Here is a 14094-nt window from a genome sequence, read left to right as displayed (position 1 = left end):
GCCCCTGCGGCAACGTGTCCCGTTGCCGGGTCCGGCCGTAAGTTGAAAGAGCCAGAGTCGTAAAAGAGACGGCCATCAGTTGCCGCTGAATGCGGAGGTGAAGCATTAGCCTTTTTCACACGCCGCGTCCGCCCCGCTGTCGGTAGCCTCCGAGACGGAGACAGCTCCTCTCTTGGGACTGCGCGGGGAGCGAAGAAGGCGATCTTTCAATAAGCCTCTTGCAGGCGCTGCGACTCTGCCCGTGAAACTCAGGGGCCCGTGCTGCTCACGCGCAGCCGTGTGGGACAGGTAGTGAAGGGGCCGGTGCCGTAAAGCGCGGACGATGTCGGGGCGGGCGGGCCCCGCGGCGTCGCTGCTGTTCGAGAAGCGGGTCCTGGTGACGGGCGGCGCCGGCTTCATGTGAGTGAGCCCCGCGGGGCTGGAGCGGGAGGCCGCCGGCCTCCTGTCCGGGGCCGCGGGTGAGTCGTGGCCGGTGGGGATTCCGCGGTGCTGCCGCCCTTTTGTCCATACCGGGCCAGTTCCTCCGCGCCGCTGGCTCGGGCCGCGCTCACTCAGGGGCTGCTGGTGGATCGCCCGTGTCTGGGTTCTGAGGTGGTGAGTGCCGGGGAGCGAGCTGGGAGCCTGCCCCCGCAGTCCTTCGCCTACGGCCGGCTAGGAGGGGAAGGAGGGGCCGCCCGGCGCTGGCAGTCGGCGCTGGCAGTCGGTGCTCGGCCTCAGCCGGGACGGGGCTGCCCAGAGGAAGGCAGCGGAGCTGGTGAAGGGCCCGGAGCACAAACCTTATGAGAAGCGGCTGAGGGAGCTGGGGTTGTTTTGCCTGGAGCCTCAGGCGAAAGAATCTTATCGCTCTTTTCAACTCCCTCCAAGAGGGGTGTAGCCAGGTGGGATTCAGCCTCATCTCCCAGGCAGCAAATACGAGAGGACACAGTCTAAACTGCGCCTGCGGAGGTTTAGGGTGGACGCTAGGAAGAATTTATTAATAGAAAAGATGATTAGATATTGGGCTGCCCAGGGAGGTCAGGAGTCACTGTCCCTGCAGGTGGTCAGGAAACGATTGGACATGGGGCTTAATGCCATGGTCTGGTTAACAAGGAGTTAATCCTTGTGTTTGGTCGTAAGTTGGACTCGACGATATCGGGACTTTTCCAGCCTCATGGATTCTTTGGGTTGAAGGTGGCAGGGCTTCGAGCCAGCTGCTATTTCCCGTATCAATCCCCAGTGCTCCGGGCTCAGTTTGAGTCAGAGTAGGGTCTGGCTCATCTTAGGCTTGAGCCCCTCAGTGTGAGGAAGCTATGAGAGGGTTAAATTTCTGTGTGTGAATAACCCTGAACTGACCTGAACTCTCAGGCTGAGCTTCATCTACACATGACCGTGCCAAAGAGGCAGTGCCATCTGGTTGACTGGTTGTCACTTACACCTAGCAGCAGTGTCCGAGACATGAGTGATGGCAGTCACTGTCGTGGGTTAGGAGTGTTGACTGTTTGGTTCTCCCTGATACCTAACAATATGCAAGCTTTAGAGTGCAAAAGTATTTTACAGTGGCAATTGAATATAGCATCAAACAGCTTTTTTGGTTTTTTTTATGTGACTGTGGGCAGTGCTGATTTCTTTCGTTATAGGATGAACTTTTGTTCTGATTTTTAGTTTCTTAACCATATGCACTTACATATAGAAAATATTAGGCTAATGTATAGAATATATATTAGAATAATATAATAATTATTATAATTAATAATTTATAATTATAATTAATAATTAACATTATAATAGAATATATATTAGAATAATATTGATGTGTTAAAATATCTTTGAAATTTTCTTCTATCTGTCTTGAATATATCCCCTTCTTCCCACAAAGACTTTTGAAAATGCTGAATTTATTTGGAGTTTATCTCTTTATTACCTTAAAGCCAAGTATGTAATTGTAAAATATGTTTTTCTTCTATCCTGCAGTGCTTCACATGTAGTCGTCTCTCTTGTGAAAAACTATCCAAACTATCTGATTATAAATCTGGATAAGGTAATACCTTGTTTTCTTTCTTGATATGGACAACTGTTTTAAGTGATTGATAATGTAATCTATAATATGTTGAAATTAATATGGCGTATTGTTGGTTACTAATTTTTGTCTGATTTTCCAGTTTGTTCCTGTGCACAAAACACTAGTCAACTAGTGTTTAGAACAAGAACAAAACTTCAAGCTCTAAACATCTGTTTAAGCATTTTCGCAGTTAGGTTATCTTTTGAAGATTAGTGCTTTTAAAGATTCACATCTGCTTGCAAAGTAGGGGTTTTTTTAAACAAGTTTTTACTTTATTCTCAGACTTTCCAGGGATTAGGTTGGGTTTTTGCTTCCATGAAGCCCACTTACTGATGTTGTGTGGTATTTCTCTTTAGCTCGACTACTGTGCAAGCTTGAAGAATCTTGAAACTGTCTCTGGGAAGGAAAACTACAAGTTTATCCAGGTGATAGAACCTTCCCTTCCACAAAACATGACTTTTTACAGATTTTTGGTGTACTGCTTCCACAGTTTTGTCTTCAGACAGGAGATGGATTTTGATTTATTGTTCAAGTCAATATTTGGGCTTGCTGGCTTGTATGCTGAGGTTCCTCCTGTCTACAAAAGGCAGTGCTGTTGCTCATCTCTCTGTCTTGGGATCTGCCCAAGGTTGCAGGACATCTGAGAAATACATATAGTTCAGTTTGCTGAAACAGCGCCTTTCTCAGAGGTCAACTTGCCTTTTTTCTAAGGTTCAGGTGAGGCTGGAAGCTGAACTTGCCCTGACCTGTTGGTGACCCCCATGGCTGTTTATGTTTTTGTGCACCACCTCTTTATTTTATAAGGTATTATAAAAGTTGCATGAGAGAAAAGGCACAGCCTGTATGTAGGCATGCACCTGTGTGCAGTTTCAGCATGACCAAAGTGGCTTTTTGGTTATTTTCCTAAGGTCTTTGATTCTTTCCAGTGTGCAATATGAAATGTATGCGTGCAGTATAAAAACCTTGTTACCTGAGTAAATACTAACATTTAATTGCTGGGGAGAGCTTGGAGTTCTACAAGAAAGCCTTTAAACAGGCAGATCCCTATGTGAAGCAGGGGAGCAGTAACTAGGAATGATGTGGCTGTACTGCTTTTGAGCAAGGGTAAGAGTCTCTTGTCACAAAACTTATATCAGTATAAATAATTTCAACTTTTCACTGTGTGCTTTTTTTTTTTTTGTGGTTTAGGTTGGTTTTTAGGGACAGTTCATCACAGCTTAATATCCCGCTGGTATGCAACCAGGCAGTTTACACAGACAGGAAAAAAATGTGCTGGAAAAGATAATTTCTAACATGCTGCCCTTATAATTAGAACTGAAACATTGGTCCTGACCTTAGAAGACAGCAGGGAGGATGTATTCTCTAGTGGTACTATAGAAAGGAAGTCTGTTTTGGAAAGTAGAACAGTAAGTTTAGAAAATTTGCCTCAGGGGCTGTATGAAAGATATGTTTTAATCACAATTTCTGTTCCTGTTCAGCATAGATGTACTAAGCTTGAATTTCAGTTTAAAAAAAATTCAGTAGCTAGCCATTTATTTCAAAATAATGTCTCTTTAAAAAAAATATGTCAATTAAGAAATAAATCACCTGAATAAACAGCAAACAGCAAAGCCCTTGCAAGACATAATCTAATCCCCCTTAGTGGGAATCTGCTTCTCCTTTTGCAGTGCCACTAGATGTCCCTACCAGCTTGCCAGAGTGGGAACTCTTGCTCTGGGAACTTGGAATTTCAGCCTCAGTGTTGGAGCTCTACACTGTACTTTGGTTGTGTGTATTTTTGGACACATTGCTATTTCTAATGTTAATAGTAATATAAATTCTGAAATAAGTTTCATTTAGGATTTTTTAAAAAATGGGTGAAATTTTTTTATACGGTCTTATTTTAGACATGGCATTGATAAGTGGCCCAGAACTCAGTGCTGTTTGTATCCTGTGTTCCCTTTGTAATGGTTTCATATGTGACACTTGGTATAAAGGGAAACTGACTATTTTCTATCAAAAATAATTTGCTTTTTTTTTTTTCTTTTCCTGTTTAGGGGGATATTTGTGAACCTGATTTTATAAAGGAGCTCTTTGAAACTGAGAAAATAGATATAGTCCTTCATTTTGCGGCCCAAACACATGTAGGTGAGCATTGCTGCATGTTTTGGTATTGTTATTCATGGCTATACCTACTTGAAATATATGCCAGAATACCTTTTGTATTTTCCCTTCATATAACCAAGGATCCAATTTGTCTCTACAAATCATATCACTGAGCACCTGATGGGCACCTTTTAACTCAGAGGGATTCACAGCCTTGATTTAAAAAGTTCTTCATCTAACTGTTGTCTTGTTTTCATTGCACATAAATGGTAATGTACCTTTTTGTCTGCATTACATTTTTAAATTCTATCTAGACTGACGTGTAGCTGACAGTGTACTGAGGGAGTCATAAAGACAGTGTAGAGGGGCTTTGTACATAGTCTGAAGCTTTTGCTTAATTGGCTCCAATGTCACATGAGAAAACAGTGTGAAAGCTGAAGGATTAGGCATAAGTCCTACTGGCATCTTGTCTCTGTTCTAAAAAGAGAGAATGAATTATAAAGTGCATATTTCAGATGGCTGCTTTTCAGTATCACTATTAGTAAGAACAATCCCCACCATACTCCATCCATCATGAGAAGAAATCCTCAAAGAATTTGCCAGGAAAATACTTCTTGAAATTGTCAGATTTTATAGGCACACAGTCATTAGTTCAGGGGAACAGTAGTAAGAATCAAAACAGCTGCTGGTGAGTTATTAGTCATGGGTCCATATTACTGCATCTTGCAACTGTCTTCAAATGACACTTTCCTTACTGTACTTAGCCAATGCTATTTTAGAATAAAAAGTCCATAACCAACAAGCTTTTGTTCATGATTCCAGCCTCTTGTTGAGAATAAGGATTTTTGTCTTCAACTAAGTGTAAAAGGTGCCTTCATTTAATAAGGACCTTGCTGTCTGACAAGTCTATATTGCAGCTTTTGAGTGGAACCTATAGCCTTGTCTTGCTTAAATTTAATCAGAATTGTCTGCATTTTTTAATGTAGATCTTTCATTTTGGCATGCCCTGGAATTCACCTACGTGAATGTTTATGGCACCAATGTGCTGGTTGCTGCTGCACATGAAGCCAATGTGGAGAAATTTGTCTACGTTAGTACAGATGAAGTATATGGAGGGAGCACTGATGAGGTGAGTTTGAAAATCCATGAGGATTTTTCTAGTTTACCTGCTTTTAATAGTGAAAACAAAGTTGAGTCCAACTTTCTCTGGCCTCTGTAAATGTTTGACTTTAAGTAAGCACTGGTAGCTTCTAGAAAGCTGAGTATCAAAATTCTCCTTTCTTGTTTTTTTCATACCTTGTTTTATATTGAATGTTTATTGTGAGATTTGGGTCATTAATGATGTCACTACTTAGAGATAGTATCAAAGGAGTGTATTGTACCTGTACCAGGTTTTGTCCTGGAGCGTTCATGAGACTTCAGTAATGTACACAGCTTAACAGGCAGGGAACTGCTGTATATTCTAGCTAAAATATTATCAGAACTGGAGGTAGTGACAGTTCAAATAGAAAACAATTCCTGTATTACTGTAATAAATATTCAGATGTTTCTTGTTGTTATTGGCACATCTTTGATTTTTGGGAATTTATACCTGGCCTTAATTCAGGAAATGTAATTTAGCTCAGTAAAAAGGCAAATGATGTATGTTCATCTTTTTAAAGGCATAAATAAAGTCAAGGAGCCTTTTGCCATAGTCCCTGGAAATATTAATGTACTTCAGAAGAGTTCTGTGCATTTTCTTATTATCACAGTGTCTTTATCAGTTTCTTCAACACAACTTCCATCTGTAGGCTTTTATGATACCCAAAGATGATGTTTTCTTGTGTGTAGACTCATGGCTTGGCTGATACCTTCAAGTGAAATTTTTCTTCTCTGGGCCTTGAAAAGAGAACTTTAATCTGCTTTTTCTTCTCTTTGTGAATCACACTAGAAGTTCTCATAGAGTTTTTTTTGAGGGGAGGAAGGCCATTTAATTTCAGAGGCAAAGGTTGGACAAGAACAGTGAGTGCTTTAATCACATTAAGGTGATTGTTACCAATCACACCTTGGGTAGTATTCCTCCTTCTTTTGGTTTGTTTTTTTTCCTCTTCAAGTGAGAAGTAGGTTAATGTGTCAGGATAGTCTGGAAGATACCTGTTCTGGAACTGGTCAGAATTGTTGAAGCCTTGCTTTGGAAGCTTTTGGGTTGCAGTTCTAAATTTTTTACAGAAATAAATTTCCACAAAAATTTAAGAAAAGACTCCTTTTATTTAGGGTTGAAAGGTGAATTTGCTAATGGTGGCCAAATTGCTCTCTGAGGCAATATGAACCCGAAAAATATTAAGCCTCTCTAGCAAGAGTGATTATTTAATAAGATAAAAATCTGAGCACCTGCTGCTGTGAGGTAACTCTGTTACAAGTATGAAAATATTACTGCTGGTACTCTGTCTGCCTCCTATGTTCGGTAAGTAGGCTGTCTTTTGTTACAGTCTTCTGTTGTAAGGGACTTTACTAGACTGATGTGCTTGGATATTTATGGATTTTTATTTCTTTTGTAACTTTAAGGCTTATCTGGACAAAAGAAATTGAGTAATGCAAATTTTTCTTTTCATTTTAGGAATTTGATGAATCCTCACCAAAACGTCCGACAAATCCCTATGCCTCCTCTAAAGCAGCTGCTGAGTGTTTTGTTCAGTCTTACTGGGAAAGGTACCAAGTAAGTCCATGGAAGCTTCAAAAACTCTGAAGCTTGTAATGAAGTGTCTGTATTTTGTATGTAAGAGTATAAAAGAAAAATCTGTACTTGTCCTCACAGTGCCACCTCTTTCCTTATTGTTAGTCTTGTAGTTTGGATGTGTTAGAGGATCTCCATCAATAAGTTATGAAGATACACTGCAAGATAGTGGGGATAGATCAGGTGTTTTTAAATTTTGTTTTTTAAATCTGAACTGTAATATCTAAAAATGTGCTTTGATAAAATGGTCAAAGAGAACATTAGGAATTTAAAAACCAGTGCTAAGGTTGCAGGAATACAAAAGTATTACACAGAAGTAGAACATGAGTAATTCAAATTGTATCAAGACCAGGCTTGTGGTTAAAGCAAAAAAAAAAAAAAAAAAAAATCCCAAGAAAAAGCCGTGCTAGTCAGATTTGTTTAAGCAAAGACATTTAGTATTTTGGATACTTTAGACTTCTGATCTTGATATATGATGTTTTTGCTATAAAGCGAACAAGAACAGGATGTTAATGACCTGTGAAACATTGGAATAAGTAGGAGTAAGCCAGTCTTCTCTCAATCAGATACAGATATGTGGTGTTCTGTGGTGGTTCCAGAGCTAGAAAGATTTCAGACATTTGTCACTTGTGCTCCTGACAGGCTGAGAAGGCTGTAGGCCTTTGCCTCTTCGACAGAAATACAGAGAGCTTAATTCAGTAACGTTTGTAAGGGCTTGCACATTTTTGTGCAAGAACTGTGCATATGTTGGTTTGTTTATTGGTCAGCAGGAAGGTACAGAGTTTTACTGGTATATGCTTTCTTATGTAATCACGTGTATGTTTAATGCTCTCCAGTTTCCAGTTGTCATCACACGGAGCAGTAATGTTTACGGACCACATCAGTATCCAGAAAAAGTGAGTTAAACTGTGCTTTACTCTGAGCTTCAGTGTACCAGAATTCAGGGTTGCAGTGATGTTACTTTTTTCTCATGTGCATGGGATGAAAAAGTGTCTGAAAGAGTGCTTTGAGAAAAGCACTCTTGCAATTAATGTGATTATATGTTTTGAGCTTGCACTAACGTGCCTTACCCCGAGCACGTGTTTTTTGGTTTTTGATAAAACTTCAATTAGAGACTTGTAGTTTAAATTTATTTTATGACAGCAACTTTGTTTTGTAATTTTTCTGTTTTTCAAAGGATATTTTGACAGAGTTCCCCTACAAATTACATTAACTCGTGTCATGTTCTGTAATTGTGAGTGTTCGATAATTAAGGGAAATATTTCAAAAAGTAAACTGAGAATACAGTGTCTAGTATAGAAAGGGATGCTCTAACCTTCGCAGAAATAAAATAAGATGGAGCTATAACTTTAATATATAAGGTGAGAAATAGTGTAGAGTGACTTGTCTTTGCTTGTGTTCATACAGACCTTGCAGGGTGACTCTTTAAAACAGTTATTGGTGAGAAGGAGTTGCCTTTTAAAGTCAATACCTGAATCTGCTTGGTTAGTGAATGGAAATACACTATTGAAATGAAATTTCAACATCACAAAGTAATCACCACATGTACTCTTTGGAGTTTGGAACTGGTGGAAAATGTAGTTATATTTTACAGTTCTGTGGAGGTGTTTTGTAATTTAATTTGCTTTTTACCTTTTTTTTTTTTTTTTTTCCCCGCAAATACATTTATTTTCACCTGCATTATTGCGGGTGGATAAGAATGGCTTTTAGAGTACGTTTTTCATGGATCTGTGTCTTGCTACAGGTTGCATGATTGTTGGGGGTATGGATGTATTTGCTAGCTTTTGACTTATATATATTCTTCTTCACATACCAAATTGTAGTTACTGCTAAAAACACAGCACTAGGCTACATTAACCTTTAGTTTTATCTAGTGTTCTGCTCCTGTCTTTAGAACAGGAAGTTAAATTTAGGTAATTTGAGTAGTTTTCTAATGGCTTCAGTTTAAGGACTTTAATAATGTGGGTAACTGTTCTGAAGTATCTAGGGCATTATGAATGGACATAAGCTTTTGGATGAACATAATGTAAATCTTTGTGCAGTGAGCACACTGTCACTTGTTCTGTGTTTATCTGCGTTATCTTAAAATTCTCTATTGATTCTCTTCCAAATTTAACTACCTTAACAACTTTTTGTTTCTCGATTACTGCAGTTTGTTGGATGTTTAAACCTTTTTCTGAACTGTTGGTAATATTATTTCTAGTTCGATTGTGATTCACTGCCATGTGCAAAAGTAATGGAAACTTCTTTTATTTTTGAAAAACTGTTACATTTGTAACAGCCAGAAAGATAAGGCTTACAATACAGTAAAGGCATGTACACTTACAAACCAAAATCCTTGCAGTTTCTAGGCTTGATATATTCTTTCATTATATTTAATAAAACTTAGAAGTATTTAAAGGATCTTATTAAAATACTTAATGCTTCGTAACCATTGAAGTTCCTTATTCTTTGTAGAATTACAGCTTCTAAAACAGTGGAGTAATTTTTTTTGTTATTGTTCAATTCCTTAGGTTATTCCAAAGTTTATATCTTTGTTGCAACAGAACAGAAAATGGTAGGTAACTCACATTTTTTGGTAGTATTTCTGCTATAAAACTGTAATTGCAGTTATAAATATGTGCTAGTTTGTAAAACAATAATTACATAACAAAGTTCTGAATCACTTATTTTAATAGCAGGATTTCCTTAAAGTAAAGGATTGTTTTCATGTCAGTTACTTAAGGTACCTTCAGGCACCCATCTAACAGCAAAACTGCTGAAAACACAGTCCAGTAAATTGAATGTGTCTGTTTGAGGATTAAAAACCTTTTTTTGTCTTTTTCTTGTCTTAAGCTGTATTCATGGTTCTGGACTTCAGAGAAGGAATTTCCTTTATGCAACCGATGTGGTAGAAGCATTCCTTACTGTCCTGAAGGAGGGTAAACCAGGTGAAATTTATAACATTGGAACTAACTTTGAGATGTCCATTGCCCAGCTTGCTAAGGAGCTAATCCATTTAGTGAGTAAAGAGTTCTGATGCTTTTTTTTACTGGTTTTCATTGCACATATGAATAATTACACAGACCTTCTGTAGCTCTGAAAGAGCTTAGACTTGTGGTGGGTGTTGGAAGATCCTTGCAGCAGAATGATGTGCTTCCCTTTCTGTGGCAGCTGGACTGTGTAAGTTTGCAGTATGGGCTATCCTGTGCTGGGCTGCTGTTTCAGTTATCCTGACTGGAACATATCCTGACTGGAATCATGATTAATTACCATTTTTTTTTCCATGCTGACTGCTTTAGTTTTGGTCTGAGAATGTGGCACTATTAAAATCTAACAGTTTGATTATGGATGTTCTGGCAGTGCTCTGGATGAAGGAGATAGGTTGGAGATGTTCTAGATAATTTTGATAATTTCGGTGCTTTGAAGACTCAGTATTCAAAAGACCATTTCTGTTTGTGGTTTATATTTTTTTATTTGGTGGGGGTTTTAAATAAGATTTAAGTTAGTTAAGAAAAAACCTGTTTTTTAAATACATGTTTAGATAGCCCAAGATGTATGGGAGTGATACTTGTTTTTCTTCTTGACAGATAAAGAAGACCAGTTCAGAGTCTGAAATGGAGCACTGGATGGATTATGTCAAAGACAGGTGAGAAATGTGGAGGACATGCAGGATGCGCTGCACATGCAGGATAGTTTTGTCCTGCAGGTTTTCTTGTTTCTGCTCTAATGAGGGGAGCACTTTTGAGGGAGTAAGAGCTGTTTTGCTGCCTTAATTTTTTTTTTTTTTTTTTTTTTTTTTTTTACTAGTGGATTTGATATCTATGATCAGGGCTCTGTATAGAAAACAGGACTTTTTTTATTATTTGGATCTGTAGGTCAGAATGAATGTCTTGAAGGGGAGCATGTAATGCTAATCTCTGTCTTCATTCTTCATACTTGTCATTACTGAAGTCTGCTCCAGGAAGAGGAAAAGTTTTACAGAGCAACTAAACTTTTATGGTAGCTTGGACAGTTTATTCAGTGTACTTTTTATTCAGCATCACTGAGTGAGATGAATCCCATCGTCTCTTGCCTAGCTGTAGTATTTTGGCATTAATGTGACTAATTCAGACTTAGATGTACTTTGTAGTAAGACTCAGTCTCCACAGGCAGAAATATGTGCCTGTGGAGTGTACTTAGCTTTAGATTTCAATCTTAAACTGAAGCTGCTATCTCAAAAGTAGATATAAAGCTCTAAGGTACCAAAGTTAGGGCAGTGGAAAAATGGGTAGCTTTTATAGATATGCTTTTGCTGTGTGTTTCCATCCTTAATTTCAGGCTTGGTTTGGCTCTGCTCTTTTATATCCATTTCTTTTCTGCAGCAACAATGAATCTCTGCTTACTTTAGATATCACTCTCTCCAGAGTGATTAGAAATGATGTGTCTGCTGATAGCAGTTAAGTATTATGGCCTTTAGAATTCTCACTTTCTGATCACATTTAGATTGTTATCATGGCAACTGAAGTGTCTTTAAAAATGTGCTAGCTTTTGTTTTTAAAAGGAAATGTTCTTCAGAATCCTATCTCAATATGTTACAGGACTTTGAACAAATTGCCTTTGGCTCACATGATGTGAGTGTTTAGGGGTTCTCAGTGTATTTCACTTTGAGATAATTCTTCGTGTGTATTGAGCCCTGTCAGCTAATGTTTAAACATAGATGGGCTTGGGAAAACGAACCACATAGGAATACATGTTTCAGGAGTGTGGAGGTCTTATCAAAAATTGTTAATATACCTAATTTATGACTATACAGTTCTATAATGAGTGACTTAAAGGTCATGGGGGTTACTTGTTATGGAAAAATTAATTCTGCTTCTGCTTCAGATTAAGCATGTTACAGTAACAGTGATGAGTGCTTGGTTTGTGCCTGCACATGTACCTTGACTATTCAGTATGCCAGTGCCAGTAGTGCAGGATGCTAGACTAGGCTACCTATCTGCCAGACTGTGGAAGTGAAAATTTCTGCCACGCTTAATATCAGATGTATCTTTCTGTGTTGAATCTTGCAGCTTGGGATTCTACATATTCAGTATTACTAGGTTCATGTAGCTAATGAGCCACTGTAATGATGCCCCTTTGGAAGCCTGTGTGTTTTAAATCTGAAGTATGTTTAAATTTCTGGCTTTTCAGGATAAAAAACGTAAATGCTAATATTAGAAAATGCTGGCTCTGTGTTGCAAATGCACTGATTTGCACAAATGCGTTGGCAGTGATTCTGTTCATTTCGTGCCAGTAAAATACGAATTAATATTTATTCTATTCAATTTCAAGTAGTTGACTGTACAAACTGAATTGTGTTGTTGTAGCTGCACTCAGCTGCCACATATTTTTTGAAGGCAATGCAACCTGTTTATGTTGATGGGAATTTTCAAAATTGAAGCATATCTAATATTCCTTGGAAGACAGTGTTAGGTACTGCATCTCTAATTAAGGAAGCAGTATAATCAGATTGTTTTCTGTGTGCATTTTATACTTTATCAGGCCTACAAATGACCTCAGATATCCAATGAGTTCAGAAAAAATGCACAACTTAGGCTGGAGACCCAAAGTGCCTTGGAAAGAAGGAATAATGAAAACAAGTAAGATTGATGACTTTTACACTGATTTAGGAGTGATGGGAGGAGGGAGAGGGAAAGGGGGAAATGGGTATATAGCTTAGTTAATGAGAAGCTGAAGAGGTTGAATGTAACTCTTGAATTTTACGTGAAATTGGCTGCTTTCTAAATAGTGAATTTGCATGACATAAATGAAAAAAGATAATAACTTTTTAGTGCTAGGATAAGTCTTGCATAAAGAACTTTAAAAGTTTAAACTAGATTTTTTGTAATATTATGAGCTAAAATCTTCCAAAAAGAACAATTAGTATGTTATTAGTCATATATCTGTGGAATATTTGGATTTCCCTGTTAGCTCTGGTCAGCTTGACTCATCAGCATTTTTCCCATATTAGTTGAATGGTACAGAGAAAATTTCCACAACTGGAAAAATTCGGAGAAAGCTTTGGAACCCTTTCCTGTGACAGACCCATTTGCCCGGCTCAGTGGTCCATAGTGTGGCACAGAACCTGAAGGAGTTTCTTCTACCTCATATGGTCTTTTCTTCAAAGCCTGCAATCAAATGGCCGCACTGGACTCTTAATGTATTCAAGATACATGAACCATGATGAGTAAAGAACCACAATATGGCACAATTTTGGAATGGTTTCAGCACTTTATAAGTTGAACCTCTTAGCTTCAGCTTTTGGTGCAATACTCTATTCTCACTAGGTATTGATTTTAAAAAACTGTATGCAGTGAGGAATATTTATAATGTTATAAATTAATGTACTGAAGTAAAATCTGCCTTATTAAGAATAATTAACTGTGATTGCAGCTTTTGAGACTTGGAGTTAAATTTGTTTTAGTTCTGGAATTATTCATCTGTATTAGTTGTTTTTACAGTGTAATATATATAATTTTTTGTCACTTCAAAGAGTTGGATTTTATTTTTAATCAAGGGGAGAAATTACATATTTTTTGGAGACCATAAATTGATTGACAAAAGCTGGACACAGCACCTCTATGGTTCCGTCCATTTCTCTGCTGGTGCACTTTTAGCTTTTGTAGTTGACTGATTGCACTTACCTACACTATAACCTTGAATGCCCCTTTTGGGGGGAACAGGGTGGGAATGATGTCAAGAAGTAGCAGGTGCTCTCCCTGAGATTTCCAGAAGTATTTCCTTAAACTTTGTACTCCTTTTACTGTATTACTGTCTATTACATGTTAACTCCTTTTTTTAGCTGTAATTGTAACAAACTTGAAATACTGGAACACAGTTAACATTCCAATGATCTTATTTCCTGTGATATGAAGGCTGCTTATGGAGAAAATTTTTTAAAACTCTTCTTTTTCTGTGAATTGTGGGTTGGCAGACCTTAATCAATGCAGTGTATCAGCATTTTTTCTGTAATAAACATTTTAAAGATAAAACAGTATTTGAGTTTTAATACAAAATTTGGAAAAGACTGTAATTCTAGAAATATGTCAATGAATCTTGTTCAAAGTTAATTTAATAATAAATATTATGGTGTAACTGGTTTCTCTTAATTAAGAAGAACATGCTGAAAAAGTAGATGGTGGGCTTTTAAAAAAAATATTTCTTAGCTCTTCCTCTATCCTGAAAAAATTACCTTTACTTTTTTGTCTTTGAGGTGATCTGGCAAACATAAAAAGGACCACCATTCTTGGTTTTGTCA

At 38.0% G+C, this 14094-nt stretch overlaps 1 protein-coding gene across 3 annotated transcripts; it reads left to right on the top strand.

Moving 5' to 3' along the window:
• Nucleotides 1-56: 56 nt before the first annotated feature.
• TGDS (TDP-glucose 4,6-dehydratase) lies at nucleotides 57-13828 on the top strand. 3 transcript variants are annotated; one of them, XM_059839220.1, is made up of 12 exons: nucleotides 57-97; nucleotides 1951-2017; nucleotides 2395-2463; nucleotides 4075-4165; nucleotides 5110-5252; nucleotides 6720-6818; nucleotides 7673-7732; nucleotides 9350-9393; nucleotides 9672-9837; nucleotides 10406-10464; nucleotides 12339-12436; nucleotides 12808-13828. In XM_059839220.1, exons 1-12 carry the CDS (start codon nucleotides 90-92, stop codon nucleotides 12906-12908), a joined length of 1005 nt encoding a protein of 334 aa, XP_059695203.1. In that variant the 5' UTR covers nucleotides 57-89; the 3' UTR covers nucleotides 12909-13828. The 3 variants fall into 3 exon arrangements, with proteins under 3 accessions (XP_059695203.1, XP_059695204.1, XP_059695202.1); XM_059839219.1 differs by lacking the exon at nucleotides 57-97 and adding an exon at nucleotides 260-399; XM_059839221.1 differs by lacking the exon at nucleotides 2395-2463 and having other exon boundaries at nucleotides 73-97.
• Nucleotides 13829-14094: the final 266 nt, after the last annotated feature.

The sequence above is a fragment of the Haemorhous mexicanus genome, chromosome 2, assembly GCF_027477595.1.
Source record: "Haemorhous mexicanus isolate bHaeMex1 chromosome 2, bHaeMex1.pri, whole genome shotgun sequence".
NCBI classification, from domain to species: domain Eukaryota; kingdom Metazoa; phylum Chordata; class Aves; order Passeriformes; family Fringillidae; genus Haemorhous; species Haemorhous mexicanus.
This window is presented reverse-complemented; position numbering and strand designations above follow the sequence as displayed.

What these genes read in the sequence shown, in the direction of transcription:
- TGDS (XM_059839219.1), top strand. Translation starts at nt 323, where the DNA reads ATGTCGGGGCGGGCGGGCCCCGCGGCGTCGCTGCTGTTCGAGAAGCGG. An exon ending in TGATTATAAATCTGGATAAG is followed by an intron (nt 2,018 to 2,394) that starts GTAATACCTTGT and finishes ATTTCTCTTTAG; the next exon opens with CTCGACTACTGTGCAAGCTT. An exon ending in CTAAGGAGCTAATCCATTTA is followed by an intron (nt 9,838 to 10,405) that starts GTGAGTAAAGAG and finishes TCTTCTTGACAG; the next exon opens with ATAAAGAAGACCAGTTCAGA.